The 15,267-nt window shown below is 40.0% G+C and overlaps 2 protein-coding genes across 3 annotated transcripts in view; one reads left to right on the top strand and one right to left on the bottom strand.

The window, feature by feature from the left end:
- The window catches only part of Zpbp (zona pellucida binding protein), a 390,789-nt gene extending 386,540 nt beyond the window's left edge, over positions 1 to 4,249 (bottom strand). The window contains exons 1-3 of the mRNA XM_050141095.1: positions 4,193 to 4,249; positions 3,208 to 3,646; positions 956 to 1,036 (exon numbers count right to left, since the gene is read on the bottom strand). Of these exons, the coding sequence (XP_049997052.1) occupies positions 956 to 1,036; positions 3,208 to 3,646; positions 4,193 to 4,249 (577 nt within the window). The remainder of the gene's footprint in view (positions 1 to 955; positions 1,037 to 3,207; positions 3,647 to 4,192) is intronic.
- A 737-nt stretch (positions 4,250 to 4,986) lies between these two features.
- The window catches only part of Spmip7 (sperm microtubule inner protein 7), a 49,510-nt gene continuing 39,229 nt past the window's right edge, over positions 4,987 to 15,267 (top strand). Inside the window, exons 1-2 of one of the 2 annotated variants that reach the window (XM_050141048.1) lie at positions 4,987 to 5,895; positions 13,482 to 13,582. In XM_050141048.1, coding sequence (XP_049997005.1) covers positions 5,322 to 5,895; positions 13,482 to 13,582 — 675 coding nt within the window. In that variant the 5' untranslated portion in view covers positions 4,987 to 5,321. The remainder of the gene's footprint in view (positions 5,896 to 13,481; positions 13,583 to 15,267) is intronic. The other variant, XM_050141049.1, reaches the window with a different exon arrangement.

The raw sequence follows: 15,267 nt of genomic DNA on the forward strand, positions 1-15,267 counted from the left end.
TATATATATGAGAAGAGCACCTCATTAGTCATTAGGAACTCAAAACCACAATAAGCTACCATTTCACACACAAGTAGGATGGTGATAATAAAAATACATTGACAGTACCAAGGTTTGGTGTGCATGTTAAGAAGTCTGGACTTCATACATTGCTGCTATGAAGGGAAACAAGGGAAGCCCTCTGGAAAGGATTTTATAGACAGAACATATCACTGATATGGTAGCCATAAATTATTCTCCTAAAATAAACTTAAGAGAATTCAATACAAACATTAATATACAAAAGAACGTTACTCAACTATAAGAAGGAATGAAGTATTTATACACTCTCAACAGTATCACAAAAAGTAAATACAAAGGCCATATAATGCATAGTTTTACTTAAGCCCAGAAGAGCAAATATCCATCAGAAAGTATTAGCAGTGTTCAGGGCTAGGAATACTTGCTTAATGAACACAGGAGCTTTTTTTAATAAGATGATGGTGGTGTGAAATTAGAGTTCTTTTGGCTATCAACCTTGTCAACAAACTGAAAAAACATTAAAGAAGGCATTTCATGACAAATAAAATAAACTGAATAAAATCCCCAAAATGTTGCAGCTGTTGTGTCTCATGTGAATACTCTGAAAACATATATCCAAGATCTTTATGGTATTTGGATCGTAAATGAAATTATCTTTGCATATTTAACCTTCCTACATTTAATATCATAGTGAGACGTGCATCTGTTACAAGTAAAAGCACTACAGGAAACTTTAGTTAACTTTTAAAAATAACTTTTCTTTGCACACAGAATTTGACTCCAGCTCTACAGAGAAACCACTTTATTCAACTCCACAGAATTAAATGGAGTTCGGGAAGCAGAGTAACTGGGAAGCACTAGCCTTTTCAGCAGACTCTTAAATTGTAGATGGATGATAGTAACATTCTATTACTGAAAAGCTATTCATGAGTACCAGGAAAATGTGATGATCCAACTATTTTCAGTGAATCTTGAGTCAAGCGAAAACTTCTTGGCAATCGAGCCAAATGTCCAACTATGAAAAACAAAAAGAAAACAATGATCTAAGTCTGTCTTGTAAAAATTTCAAAATATTAAAATAAGAATACCTTGCCTCCACTGCAAGGAGCATAAATCAGTCTCCTATGACACGTTCTCTACTGCTCTGCATACCCCTTAAAGAATTTAATATACCTATGACTTACCCCTGTTATAAATCTTAACCCAGCCTTTCTGTGCCTACTTACAATACTCTCCCACCTTACAGGGCCCATATCAAATTCCTCTCCTGTCCTCATTGCTCAGCTATCATGGAAAATAACTGGCATCTCTCTTTTAACAATCTACAACGGAATGCAGTTAATCATACACGCACACCATCCTTCTTGATACAAACTCCACTGATGGAAGCACCAGTGTTTAAGTCAAGAACCATTTATCAAGAACCATTTGCAAGCACCTCACCTTTAACATGGAAACTATTAAAAACCGGAACTATGAAAAGCATCTTGACAGTCTCCCTTCATTGTTGGATGAGCATATATATTATGGCATGATGCTGGGGACAGAATGAATGGGGAAGGCTATGCAACGACTGTAAAGCATTAACCCCAAAGAGGCTTGGCAGAAAGTAAGTAAAAGGGGAGATCATGGCATTGAAGGCTGGAGCAGAGCTTATTGGAAATTCTGCCACATCCTGAAACCAAGAAAGTTACTTTAAACCACCAGTTGGAGGGTTTTGTCTGCAATGAGATTAACAGTAATCCAACCTTACAGGTTTATTGTAGGAGCTGTGAAGTGCTATATAAATATCAGCCTTTACTCCTCACAGCTTACACGCTAAGATACTAATTGCTTGTGCTGTTTTTTGATAGTCCTTACTGGAGAAAAAGAAAGCCAGGCAACATTTTAAAACAAAAACACAATCTTTCATTACCAGGTATAAGGCCAACAGCCATATTCAAATGCATCTTCCTTAGACAGAATAATTAAAGACAATTCTTTATTCTCACAGAACTATCTTTGCACTAAACACCTGGTCCTTATAATATATAAGGAGTAATCGTCATACCCCCACTCCTATCGCGTCCTAGTATGCCTTCTGTTGCTGTGATAAACACTATGCCCCAAATCAGCATGGGACAGGGTGCAGAGAGGGTGCAGAGAGGGTTTATTTCCTGGGATACATTGCCCAGGAAAGCCAAGGGAAGGACCCAAGTCCAAACCTGGAGTAAGGAAGTTTAGTAGAAGTATGGAGGAACACTACTTGCTGGCTTCCTTCCTCTGGCTTGTTCAGCCTGCTTTCTTACACAGCCCAGGACAACCTGCCCAGGGATGGTACCACTCCCAGAGAACTGGTCCATCCCACATCAAAAGCAATTAAGAAAATACTTTCCGGACATGCTCACAGGTCAATCGGGTCGAAACAAATCTTCAGTTGAGGGTTCCTATCCCCAAGTGCCTATAGTTTGTGTCAAGTTATACTAACAAGCACACCCCTTTCCTTGCCTTACTCCGCCCTATTCCTTTCTTCACATTCCTTCTCCGTTTGTATCCTTGGTTCTCCCTCATATGAACAAATTTTAACTTCTGACAAGTGTTATCTTTAGTACATTGCCTTAGGATCTCTGGGACACAGCTTATTAGTAGTAAGGCTACACCTTAAAACACACACAAAATACAACCACAGCCTTCTACTTTAAAAAAGACAAAGCTAGTAAACTTTCTTTTCTTTCTCCAGTATAAATATATTTTCAAACTGTGAGAAGGGTTTAAATTCCAAAACCCCAGCGACACCCTGCATTTTACATCTAGAGCCAACAGAGGGCGCTCCACCACCAAAGATGTTTCAAAAGCTCATTGGGGTGACAGCACAGGTCCAGCACAATACATCACTATAGACGGTCGCTCTGAAACACAAGGTGGGCGGTGACCCGCGAACTTATTAAGTTTATTGAGGCACTTTTCAATGAAAGCTTCACATTTGAACAATCTCCTGCAGCTAGGCCTCATTCGCATTCGCGTTCCCATCGCGATCTTCCCTATCGTTCTCAGACACGAACCAAGGCTGCCCGGTGCAGGAGCAGCCACATGGGGGGCCCCCCCGCTTGGTGGGACGGGGACGGGGTCACGTGACTCGGGCCCCAACGCAATTCTCGTGAGGAGCCGCGGCCGCCGGAGCGCCCTCCGTGCGGCGCCGAGCCTCACCTGCAGGGGGCGCCCGCAGCAAGGCGGAGAGCAGGACGGCGGCCACCGACAGCGCCCAGAGCGCGGAGCCCTCAGTCCCGGCCCGCCGCCGGCCCCGCGGAGCCCGGCCCGGGGCCAAGGCCTCCATCCACACGCCGCCGCCAGCCGAGCCTCGGCGCCGAAGGTCGTTACCTGGCGCGCGCCCACCCGCCGCCGGAAGTTGGCGGACGGCGGGCCGGAAGGACGGACCGACGGACACGCCGCCGCTTCCGCTCGGGCCGTCTGCGGGAGGTGTGCTAGCCTGGGAGCTGGCTTGGGGAGTGCACGGGAGGCAGGAGATGTCGATCCGCAAGGGGCTCCTTTGCCTTTGAGGCCACCGCACCCCTGAGGGAACCCGCCAGAACCGAAGTGGCTTGTCAGAGATTCCAAAGCTAGGAGAACAATCTTGTGCCCCAGAGTTCTAACCCTGGCCTTTCCCTGGTGTCTGTGGTAGAAAGGAAAACCCTCCTGACTACCCTGGCAATGTATTGAGTTTCAGCCTTTGGGTGCCTACTCATGACTGCTGACCCTGAGAACTAATGACAAGGCACGTATAGGTCTCATGAAGTAACCTATATGATTATAGTAATGCCAACATCTTGTGCATTCTCAGTATGTGGAACTTCATGGAAGAGAGATGCAGTGAACACCTAGGAGGGATTAAAGGTTTCGCCTAAAACAGATGACATGATGGGAAAACAGAGGAAATGACCCCAGATGAAACTGACTCAGCTTGGAAGATCACCTTTCAGAACCTGAATCCGGGAAAACATACCAAACCAGCTAAGAGGCCATTTATAGTGAGAGTGTATTTTAAGGTGAAAGAGAATCATACTCCACTTTTCTGCCTTTGGATGCATTTAATGATAGTCGAGCTGTGGTAGAAATAAATCTTAAATATTTTGAACAACTAAAAACAGTCTTTTATATGAAGAAATGAGCGGTATGGGGTGAATTAAAAACTGACTTCATGTTTTGGATATACTGTGTCCAGGACCTCATGCTGAATGAAAGACTTAACCATTTATTTTCAATTTTACCTCTTGTTTAGTGGTATATCTCTAAATTTCAAACATCATCGAAGGTGGGCGTGGCCACTGCTTATACAAACTACCTTACAGTTGATCTGATTTATATATTCTGTTCCTGGATATTGTACAAGCTTGCTTTGTTTTTGTTTGTTTCTTTTTTTTTTTTTTTTTGGCTTGCTTGCTTGATTCATTTAAGGAAGGTGTGGATTTTTATCCCTCAAATTCTAATACTTCAATTTAGTTGTGGTTTTCACACACCAAATTGTCTATTTAAAAACAGCTCTTAAGTGGACTGGTACACTTATTATTCTAAACGGATTTTTTTTATATATGTTGCCATTTACTGAAATAACATAAAAACCCTCATTGCTTCCCCTCTGGACATTGTGGTGTCCTTAAGGAAACTGAGGATAATTTTAATTATATAAGGATGCACCTTTACTTTGGCTATAATTTCTGAATTACTTTCCTTAAAAATGAGTATTAATGCATGTTCATTGTTACAGTGTGTTTAAATTAAACATACCAATTTTATCACATATCAGCTAAATACTTAGTTCTAGTTTGTATGTCAGAGAGAGAGAGAGACTGTATATGTGGTATATTCACTAGATCAACTTCAGTATATTCTTTAAGTGATTCTTATCCACAAAATATAAACATGAAAAATACATATTTGTATTTATATGTAAATATGTATATGATATTAGTTTCCTGAGTATTGGAGAAAAGAGTGTAAAAGAAATATTACTAGCACTTTTGGGGGATGGTTCCTAAGAAATACATTATGATTCACATAGTAAGAAGTTCCATGAGTTATGGTTCTACCTGTTGCCAAGCAACAAAGGCTCTTTTTTTCTTTTATTCTGCACTATTTCTGTATGTCCCTATCTCTCTTTCAGCAGAAAAAAAAATACCTTGAGATTAAAAAACACTAATATTTAGAAAATTGAATTAATATTTTTATGCTAGATTAATCTTAATCTCCTGCTATTGGAAATATGGGCTCTTAATAGCTAAAGAAAAAAAGAATTATAAAAAGAATTTAATTTGCAATCCTTAAAAATGATGAGAGATTCCATGGATATGGAGGTTAAGAACAAACCCGGAAAGATAAGTATTCCTAAAAGGTTCGTCTTGTCAGGAGCAAGGACTCTGGAGCATCCAGATTACCCGCACTATTGCGATCTCTTACGGAAAATGAACATGCCCTTTGTGAAAGGATTCGAAGACAGACATAACTATGGCAGATTTGAAAATAAAGGCAACCCTGTGTTTTTAAAATTTCATCCTTATCCCACTTCAGTGCTGCCAGATTACCATTTTCACTACCCTTATCCCCCACCCTATGGAAAGGAGTATCCACTGTTTCCACTTCGTGATGATGTGCCCTTAGGTGATCCCTGCTCAGGATTCCTGAGTCCTGGTGCTGATGCTGATTTAAAGCCTGGCATTGGCAGAACCATACCAAACCTGGTGAGTTTCAGTGATGTAAAACCTCAAAATCGAGTTCCGAGGCCAGACAAAGGATTTCAAACAACAATCAAAAGGCAAACGGTACTATCAGAAGAGCTACAACAGAGCAGAAGATGGAATTCCAGGGAAGTACCAGACAGTTCCATCAGGGCAAAACTTGGCGGTAAGTAAAGTAACATAGCCTTGAGATGTCTCTTGGGTGAGGTAAAGGAGCATGAACTGGAGCTTTTCAGAATTCTAGCAGTTATAGTAGCATAAATTATAACCAGACAAATTATTTTAAGTTAGATTTTAAGGTTTTATTAAAATGATACAAATCTGCTTATGAAAACAAAATTTTGTTTAAAAAGCACATATGATTTGTACTGATCAACAGCAAACATAAGAACAGATATAGTTTTATAGATAGCCTTATTTTACCAGAGGAGGATTTATGTATCACTTTCATAATTTTATAACAAGCTTCTCTCTTTATTTCTCTCCCTTGTAAACAATCTGCTGAGGAAAAAGTGAGGTTTCAGGGACTGAAACGAAATGTGAAAGAAGATATAAGTAAATTGGGTAAGAACGGGAACTGAAGAGAAGCAAACCCTCCATAAATAGCCTTATGCTTCCGAAGGCTGAATTAATGGTGCTACTGTCATCTGGGTTAGGATTCTCTGGACACATTTGTAGTGAGAAATATCTCCAAAGGAAAACCACAGCAACCACGTCCTGTGTAGGGAAGTGTGCATGGTAGGCAGGGAGGGAGGGATAAAAGATTAGCATCTTTGACTGTGGGAAAAGGAAAAGGTCAAACCTGTGGCGGAGGTGCCTGGCTTGCTGTGGTGGCAGAAACTGCAGGACACTTCCACAGTTCATCTTCAGCTTTCATCCAAAACCTTAGAAGACAGTGTGTGAAGGGGAGGGCAAGGCCACCCATGTTGGCACAGTAGAGATGCATACTTTCTGACATTCCTCTCAGAGAAGTAGTGAAGTTAATAGGTACCAAGCAAGAAAAAGAGATCGAAATGAAATGAAAAAGAGCAGTCAGCATGACTCCAGCCTCACCTTCCAACCACTTTTACGGTGGAAAAGAGAAACTGAAGAGGCATAAGCAGGGGAAAATGTGGTGCTTTTTGCATATCACTCCACTTACGGTCTTCAAGGTGGGCTTAGGGGAATGCCTGAGTTATAGAGCTCCTATGTAGAGTACTAATGAGGTCAGCATATTTTGAGTTGGCTATCTGAAAATTCTATCTAGGAAAATAAGTCACTGGCTGATCAGCAAACAAATTTGTTTCAACAAAAATAAACACTATGTTTGTTACTAGAAATCAAAAAAGGAGCATGGTTTCATTCTCTATTAATATTCCAACACATAATAGCTTATTACTAATAATACATCATTAAAAGAGATAAAGTCATTTTTAGATGTATATGCTACTTATACCAGGAAAGCACAAAACCCCAGTCCAATATAATTTCAAAGGGAACATTGTTGATCAGTTCTTTGTTTTTTGTTTGTTTGTTCGTTTGGTTTTTGAGACAAGGTTTCTCTGTGTATCTCTGACTGTCCTGGAACTCATTCTGTAGACAAGACTGACCTCGAATTCAGAGATCCACCTGCCTCTACCTCCCAAGTGCTAGAATTAAAGGCATGTGCCACCGCTGCCTGTCTGTCGGTCAGTTCTTTAAAGTAGTTCTTACCCTGAATTCTTAAAATATCATTATAAAAGACTTTAGGGTAAAGAGTGGCTTGTTAAAGACACTAAATTACCAAGATGGTTTTGACAAACATGGTACAAACACTTAGAACGAAATGTAGGTCTTATCTGAGCTGTACATTCAACTGCCTGATTCAGAACAGAACCTGGGTTTAGGCTCCAAGATCAAGACACTCTGAGCTTCAATCCTAAGCTTTTCTGTTACGTGGCCCAGGGCCAGTTAGAATTCTCTGTCTACCTGTGTGTCCTTGCTTATAAACTAAGGAGAGTGATTCATAGCATGTTAGCAGTCACTATTTTATATGAATAGAATCCCAGTTCTGTCAAATCTTTTCCCTTTTTTGTTCATGGATGGCTCTTTTTATACTCTACCAGGCAATGGTTCTAAACTTAATCTAATTGTGTCTGAGCTCTTTCCCAGACCCTCCCTCTCATTGCAGCAAGATGGCTTGGTTTTCCTTGCCGTAGCTAAAATGAGTTTTATTGTCACCTGCTTTCCTTCACTTTGGACTCCAGCTGATGTCAATATTTAAACCCTCTGTGTGTCTTTTCATCTTTCCATCCTCCTAAGGCATTTATAAAAATACATACAGAAGACTAGCTACACATATGTCAGTTATGGAGGGGGAGAAATCAAAAGTCAAGCAGTCTGGAGATTTGCCTCTTCACGAAGCTTTCCGGACTTGCAAAAAGCTGCCTACTCCCCCTGTCCCTTGGATGGCAGAAAGAATTGGAGCTTCAATGAGTCATCATTTTGATTATGAAATTAATATAAGCAATATTTTATGTGTACTAATCAGTGGTTCATAAACATGTTGAACACTTAAACTGCATGCCACAAAGTTGACTTACTCTTTGCTGTTCTTTCAATGTTGATAACAGTAAAGATAAAGAAAACACAGCTTAGAATGGTCACAACAACTCCATCTGAATAAGAAATGTATTCATTATTGGAATCCAGAATAAGCTGGGAATAGGGTGCCAGAGTGGAATTGGGAGATGACCACTGAACGCCTGGGCTGTACAAACCACCTCTCACAATCTTTCCTTTGTCCACATAGCTCCCAAATATTAACATCTGGATCCAATATTTGTACAGTGCCTTAATTCATGGAGCAAGACTCTGCTTAATGGGCAAAAAAGATGCTTCTGTCCCTAGAGCACTGCAGGACTGTCTATGGAAGCTACCAGAGCCACCCCAGCACCATCTCTTCTGTTAGTCACTTGAGGAACTCACAGGGACTTCTGAAAGTTTAAACTCTCTAAAACACTCCAAAGCAACCCATCTGCAGGTTAAGCCCAGGATCTCCCATGCTGACACTTTCTCCTCCTGCTCTTCCACCGCTCCCTTCCTGACTCGGTCCGATAGCTATAACTCTTCCCTCTGTAGCTTCTCGCAGCACTCTGCTTTCACAGACCTGGGTCCTACAGGACATGCTATTTCCCTGCCTGGAACAACTGCTTTTCATCCACTTCCCCTTTTTCAAAAATTTAAGTCCTATTTAATTTTCAAGATTAGATCAGTTGTCATCTTCAGGAAGATGTTCCTAACTCCTGACAGTCTGGTTGGACTAGATAACCCTTTTCTGCAATCTCACAGAACTCTGGTCTCCATTATGGTTGCAGTTGCCTCATAGTGGTTTCAGTACTCACGTGCATGAAGTTTCTGCTCGTTCATCAGCATCTCAGAACAAAACTCTGCTTTTCATTTTGATATGCCCATCAGTTTCTACTTCCAGTACAGCAAATACTTGGAAGGCTATATCGTTGCTAAATATATTATATGGTTAGTGTCTTAAGATTTCTAGTCTATAATTAGATGGGTTGCCTGCATAGTATCCAAAATTGCTTTTTGCTACTACTGTCCCTAATATGTGTACACACACACATACACACACTATATACAGATCCCTAGTATTCAACAACCCTCTTACAATAACAAATTAAGCAATCAAGTAATTCTCTCATCTGTTGTAATTTACTGAGGACATAAATCTCAGAAATATTGTGTCTTTGTAGCAATTCACATTGCAGAGATCATCCTTACAGATTTCTCTGAAAGATTCAGGAAATTAATTAAATAATTCATTACAAAATGCCTCATACCATATAATATAGCTCTCTGGTAGGGGAATATTGGGGGTTTTGTTTGGTTGGCTTTTTGAAATGGATATATTATTGTCTTGATTTCTTCATGTCATGAGTTGGACAACTTAGCCTGTATATTAATTGGTTATATGATTTCTTTCAATTCTATCTTTAAAAAAAAACACTAAATGAGAAGTTACAGGAATTCCATTTGGACACACATAGTGTTACATGGGGACTGATGTAGGCGATGTGGAAATAGAAGTTGGTGGGCATCTCCATAAGGAAAAGTGGACTTTAGTTGGAACAGCTGAAGCACCTCAGCCTCTGCAAGATAGGAGCTTGTATGCATGTGGTGTGTGGGTCTTGAGGCTTTAGAGGACAAAATGATAGTGAGGGTACTTTAGAGATAGAAGACTCAATCTGAAGGTAAGTTCCCCTGCAGTCTGGAAGTGGAGATACCAACGGGTTTGGTGTGCGGCCCTCCTTATCAGAATTTTGCACAGGTTTTATCAGTCAAGTCAACTGTCATGTCCAAAGTTTTTCCGGGCACCTGAGGCTTTGAGTTCATGAACCCTTCATTCTCAACCCTTAGGACAGATAAAAAGAAGGAGGTGGATTTTTTTTTCTCATTGGATACTTACTGCAGAAAGAGGGATGAAGAGCTAGGCTCTTTCACCAGGCTCTAAGGAAGAATAGATTGGGTTGATTTTATAGAGCAGAGGAGAGTTTTAACTTGATCAGCGGTGAGGCATCATTCTACCACCTTCACGCACTCCTAGAGAAACCTCTGCAAAATTTGAGGGTTGAAAATGGATGACTTGGTTACAAAATGAAGCTGAGAGATTGACCAGAAGGGTGGAGGAGGAGGATTAGCAATGGGAGACACAGAGATGAGTCAGTGAGGGGAGGTGGGTGTCAATATATAGAGGAACCCATGTAGTGGGGGAGGGATTTATATTGTGTCCTAAAGGACTATAGTATTTGGCAGGAGAGAGTTAGGGCAGAGTGGGAAGGGGGCCAGCAGAGTTGATAAATTTGAGAAGAGCAATATCTTGCCATTTAGGATTTAAGAAAGAGTCTGGGGTGTAAGAGGCTGGAAAAATCAGGCTGGATCAAGGAGATAATATTTAATGATATGGCTATGCATATCTTATCCATGTGTCTTATTTTTAAAAGCGAATCTAGACATTTTTAAATTTCAGAAACTTGAATTGACTGTTCCAAAAAAGATTAGGGACTATTAACCATTGTTATTATTATTTTTGCTTTACTATGAGCAAAATGAAGTTGAGCCAAGTTGACAACTTTAATTTCCACGAGCACTTACTTAGAAGTCAATTTGTTACTAAATACAGAATGTTAAAAAGCACATATGGATAGTCTATGGGTATAATCATTAATAAAAACATGCTTTAAAAATCAATATTTTGAACATTAATGTTTTGTTATGATTATGGTTTTATAACTTTCATTGTTAAAGGAAAACTTAAAACGTATTGTTAGATCAGGCAGGAACAAAAACAGATACATGTCAATGGGACAGTAAGTGGGGAGTGTTTTTTTTTTTCAGTTGGGGAAAACGGGCCTGAAGATGTGTCACAAAAGCAGCAGACAGTGCAACCTGGAAGAGACTATTGCAGTGGCTCCTCACTGGCAGCAGCTGGTCTAGCACTTGACTATTTATCCTTTGAGTCTCTTTTGGGACCATGAATCTTAAGAGTGTTAGCTCCCTGTGCTAATATACCAGTCAGTATTGGAAGCAGGTGCCCAGGAAAGTATTTAAATTCTCCTTCAAAGCCAATCATTCTATTGTGCAAAACTATCAAAATTGAAACAAACAAAAACATTAAAATTATAAAATAAGCATTTTAGAGGTTTGATGTTTCTCCTTAGTCGAATATAAAGGGATGTGCTGATTCCCAGAAAACTCAATGGGACTGTAAAGTTTTATGGGTGCTACCATTTTGGTTTGTGTCATGTGGTGATGTTTAACCAAAATGGTGGTGAAGTCACATGACATTTGCCTTTATGATATCATTAGCAAAGATGGAAGCCCAGATGCTTGGTTGCTTCCATCTTGATGGACTCCCTAGCCAAGATGGCAGCAAACCATGGTTGTTTTTCTCTGCTCAAGTGAAGACAGTCACATGGTAAAGTGAGCCCATCCTCCACTGTGGCACAAATCCCTGTGGAATCCACCATTTTTTAAATCAAATGTGGATTGTTATACCCTTTTCTTTGAAAATACAGTAGTTAGGTAGATTAGTATGGATATAAGAGAAGATGGTACCTATGGTCTAGGCAAGTTGGCCCAAAATAGCTAAATAAAGAAAATGAAGACAGAATCTCACGGTCCCAGCTGTTTTATCTACTGAAGTTATCTAAATCAGTGAGGATTTGGAGGCCGAGAGTACTTCCAAGTGTAGCCATTGTCTAAGTGACAGGACCAGATATGAATTAAAAGCTCACGTGCAACACAGTACATCTAGATTTGTGACTGATATGAACCTTTAAGACTGTTATTGTCAAGTATAAATGTGGTGGTAGTTTGAATGTAATTGCCTCTATAAGTTCAAAGGGAGAGACACTATTAGGAAGTATGGCTTTGTTGGAGTAGGTATGACCTTGTTGGAGGAAGTGTGTCACTGTGGAGGCAGACTTTGAGTTTTCTCATGCTCAAGATACTGTCCAGTGTCTGAGTCCACTTCCTGTTGCCTTCTGATCAAAATGGAGCCAGCACCATGTCTGCCCACACACTGCCATGCTCCCCACCATGATGATAATAGACTGAAACTACGAAGCTCTAAGCAAGTTACCCCAATTAAATGTTTTCCTTATAAGAGTTGCTGTGGTATGGTGTCTCTTTGCAGTAATAGAAACCCTAAGACAAATGTTTAGACAAATCTGTGCAATAGACAAAGCTATTACCAAAAAAAAAAAAAAAAAAAAAAAAAAAAAAANAAAAAAAAAAAAAAAAAAAAAAAAAAAAAAAAAAAAAAAAAAAAAAAAAAAAACCCACAGGAAATAACAGCAAGTCTGCTAAACACAAAGAAGTCATAGTTTAAGCAACAGAAAATTAAGCTAAGAATGAGTAGTAACAGTGGATGACTTAGATAATGCTTCTCTAAACTGCAAGACACGGTTACATAGAAGCTTTGTCTAACACTACTATCTATTGCATGGTGTTTGGAATAAGACAGATTCCTAGCAGCCCAAAGAAGGAAGCCAAGTGGTACCAGTCATGTGTTAAAATGGTTTGCCTCCAGAAAACTTCAATGTCTTGGTCCCCATAGAAGGGTTAGATATGGCTCCACTATACCAAATAAGCTTTATAAAGGAACAAGAATGTTTGCTTCCACGAGTTTTAAAACAGAGCATTTCACCTGGGAACCCACATAACCTATGCCTGGGGTAAATAAATCACTATTATTTATTTTAAGCTTAAAACGTGTACCAGGACTGAGAAATGGTCTTGGATCAAGTACTCGGCTTGGCTAGCACTCTAGGTGTGTGCATAACCTGTGGTTTGTACCTATGGCTACAATAGCTATAGCTCAAAGTGGACATTGGTTTTACTATAGATGCAGATATCCACAAATCCCATGTGACATGCTTAGATCCTAAGTCTTCGCACTAACACAATTTTAAGTTTGTAAAGTTTGGTAAGCATACCTGCCTCTAGTTTCATTTGTTGTACACACTCAATGCTGGAATTGGAAAAAATGACCAACTAGTTCAGAGCACTAAGTTGCATCCAGAACTGTGGACAATTATGACCCAAATATTTGAGTTAGTAATCTTAGCATGCATTTCATGCAATTTGGAAAACATCAAACTAAACCTACAGTTTCCAGAAGTCTTGTTGCAGGATAATGCACATTAATTAAATGTTTCTAACGGAAGAAACATATCTGCAAATTTTATCTGAAATGCATGAATTTTTGGTTTCCAGGTTGGACAAGCCCACGGAGAGTTCCTCCTTTACCAGCTCATGAACACAAAAGAAGCTCATTAGGTCGCATATATTCATTTGATGAGGAGGCAACAAGTAAAGTAAGATTCCTTTAATCGGTAGTAAGATATACTAGAGTTTGCTTACGTCATCATCTGTGTGTTTGGTATTTTCTTTCCCAGGGAAAAAAATAGCTACTACTCACAAAGTGCATCCCCTCTTCAGCTTTAAAACAAATAAAACTCTTTTATTAGTTTAGATAGTACCAAAATGTGTAAATAGCGTAACAGCAGCCTTCAAATGCTTCAGCTGGAGAGACCTGCTTTCCATATAGACACCACCCTTACCATAGCCCACTATGGCACACATACCCTTAGTTTCCTATTCCATAAAATTGGGGCCCTCAGATTGAAGACTTCAAAATCCTATCTATCTTTACCTCACTTGGCTTCATAAGAAAAGCATTCCATCGCATACATGAATTATAATTTAATTATTCTTTCTTAAGATATAGGTCAGTTTCAAGTTTGTATAGCCCATGTCATCATGCTAAGTAAAATAAACCAGAAGAAAATTTTATGTTAGAAAAAAAATCCAGAGCGGCGGCCGGAACCGGACGCGCACGGCAGCGGCGGCCGGAACCGGACGCGCACGGCAGCGGCGGCCAGAACCGGACGCGCTCGGCGGGCGACATAGCTGGCGCAGTGGCCAGGACCGGCAGGTACTGACACAGTGGCAGACAATGCAGGCAACAGGGACCAGTGCAACACCAAGAGCAGATCGCCCCAGGACAATTAAATCAAAGAGGTAGGCCTTTGGTTGGCGAGATCCCTGGCAAACAGGGAACCTGGTTCTTTTCCTGAAGACCCGTCTGAGGGGTGAGAGGGCTCTTGGCCCCTGGCAGGAGCCAGGAAACAGAACGAGGGAATTTTGCAAGAGGAGCCTCTGGCAAGCAGGGAAACCTGATCTGGTTTTAAAAGACCAATTAGAGATCATCAATAGGAGGAGATGGGCAAGCGCCAAGGCAAAAATTCTCCCAATAAGCTGAAAAACAACATGAAAGCACCAGAACCCAATGATCTTACAACAGAAGGACTTGAACACCCTAACACAGAAGAAGTGGAAAAAATCGACTTTATGAAAGCAATAGAGTCCCTTAAACAATATGTAAAAAACACCTTTATAGAAATGGATGAGAAGTATAACAAAAAGTTTGAAGAATTGAGTAAATACGTACATGAGACCCTGGGAAACCAAGAAAAAACGAACAAACAGGTAATGGAAACAGTTCAAGAATTGAAAACTGAAATGGAAGCAAGGAAGAAAGCACAAACTGGGGACCAGCTGGATACGGAAAATCTAGGTCAACGAGCAGAGCCTACAGAAACAAGCATAATCAATAGAATACAAGAAATAGAAGAAAGAATCTCAGATTCTGAAGACACCATAGAGAAAATAAACGCACTGATCAAAGAAAACAGCAAAGCCAACAAATTCTCATCACAAAACATTCAGGAAATATGGGACACAATAAAAAGACCAAACCTGAGAATAATAGGAATAGAAGAAGGGGAAGAATTACAGCTCAAAGGCCCAGAAAATATATTTAACAAAATTATGGAAGAAAACTTTCCCAACATAAAGAAAGATATTCCTTTGAATATCCAAGAAGCATACAGAACACCAAACAGACTGGATCAAAGAAAAGCATCCCCTCGCCATATAATAATCAAAACACAAAATATACAGGTTAAAGAAAGAATATTAAGAGCTGCAAAGGAAAAAG

This window comes from Alexandromys fortis, unplaced genomic scaffold (assembly GCF_014885135.2).
Source record: "Alexandromys fortis isolate MF-2015 unplaced genomic scaffold, M_Fortis_MF-2015_v1.1 scaffold_7, whole genome shotgun sequence".
In the NCBI taxonomy this organism is placed as follows: domain Eukaryota; kingdom Metazoa; phylum Chordata; class Mammalia; order Rodentia; family Cricetidae; genus Alexandromys; species Alexandromys fortis.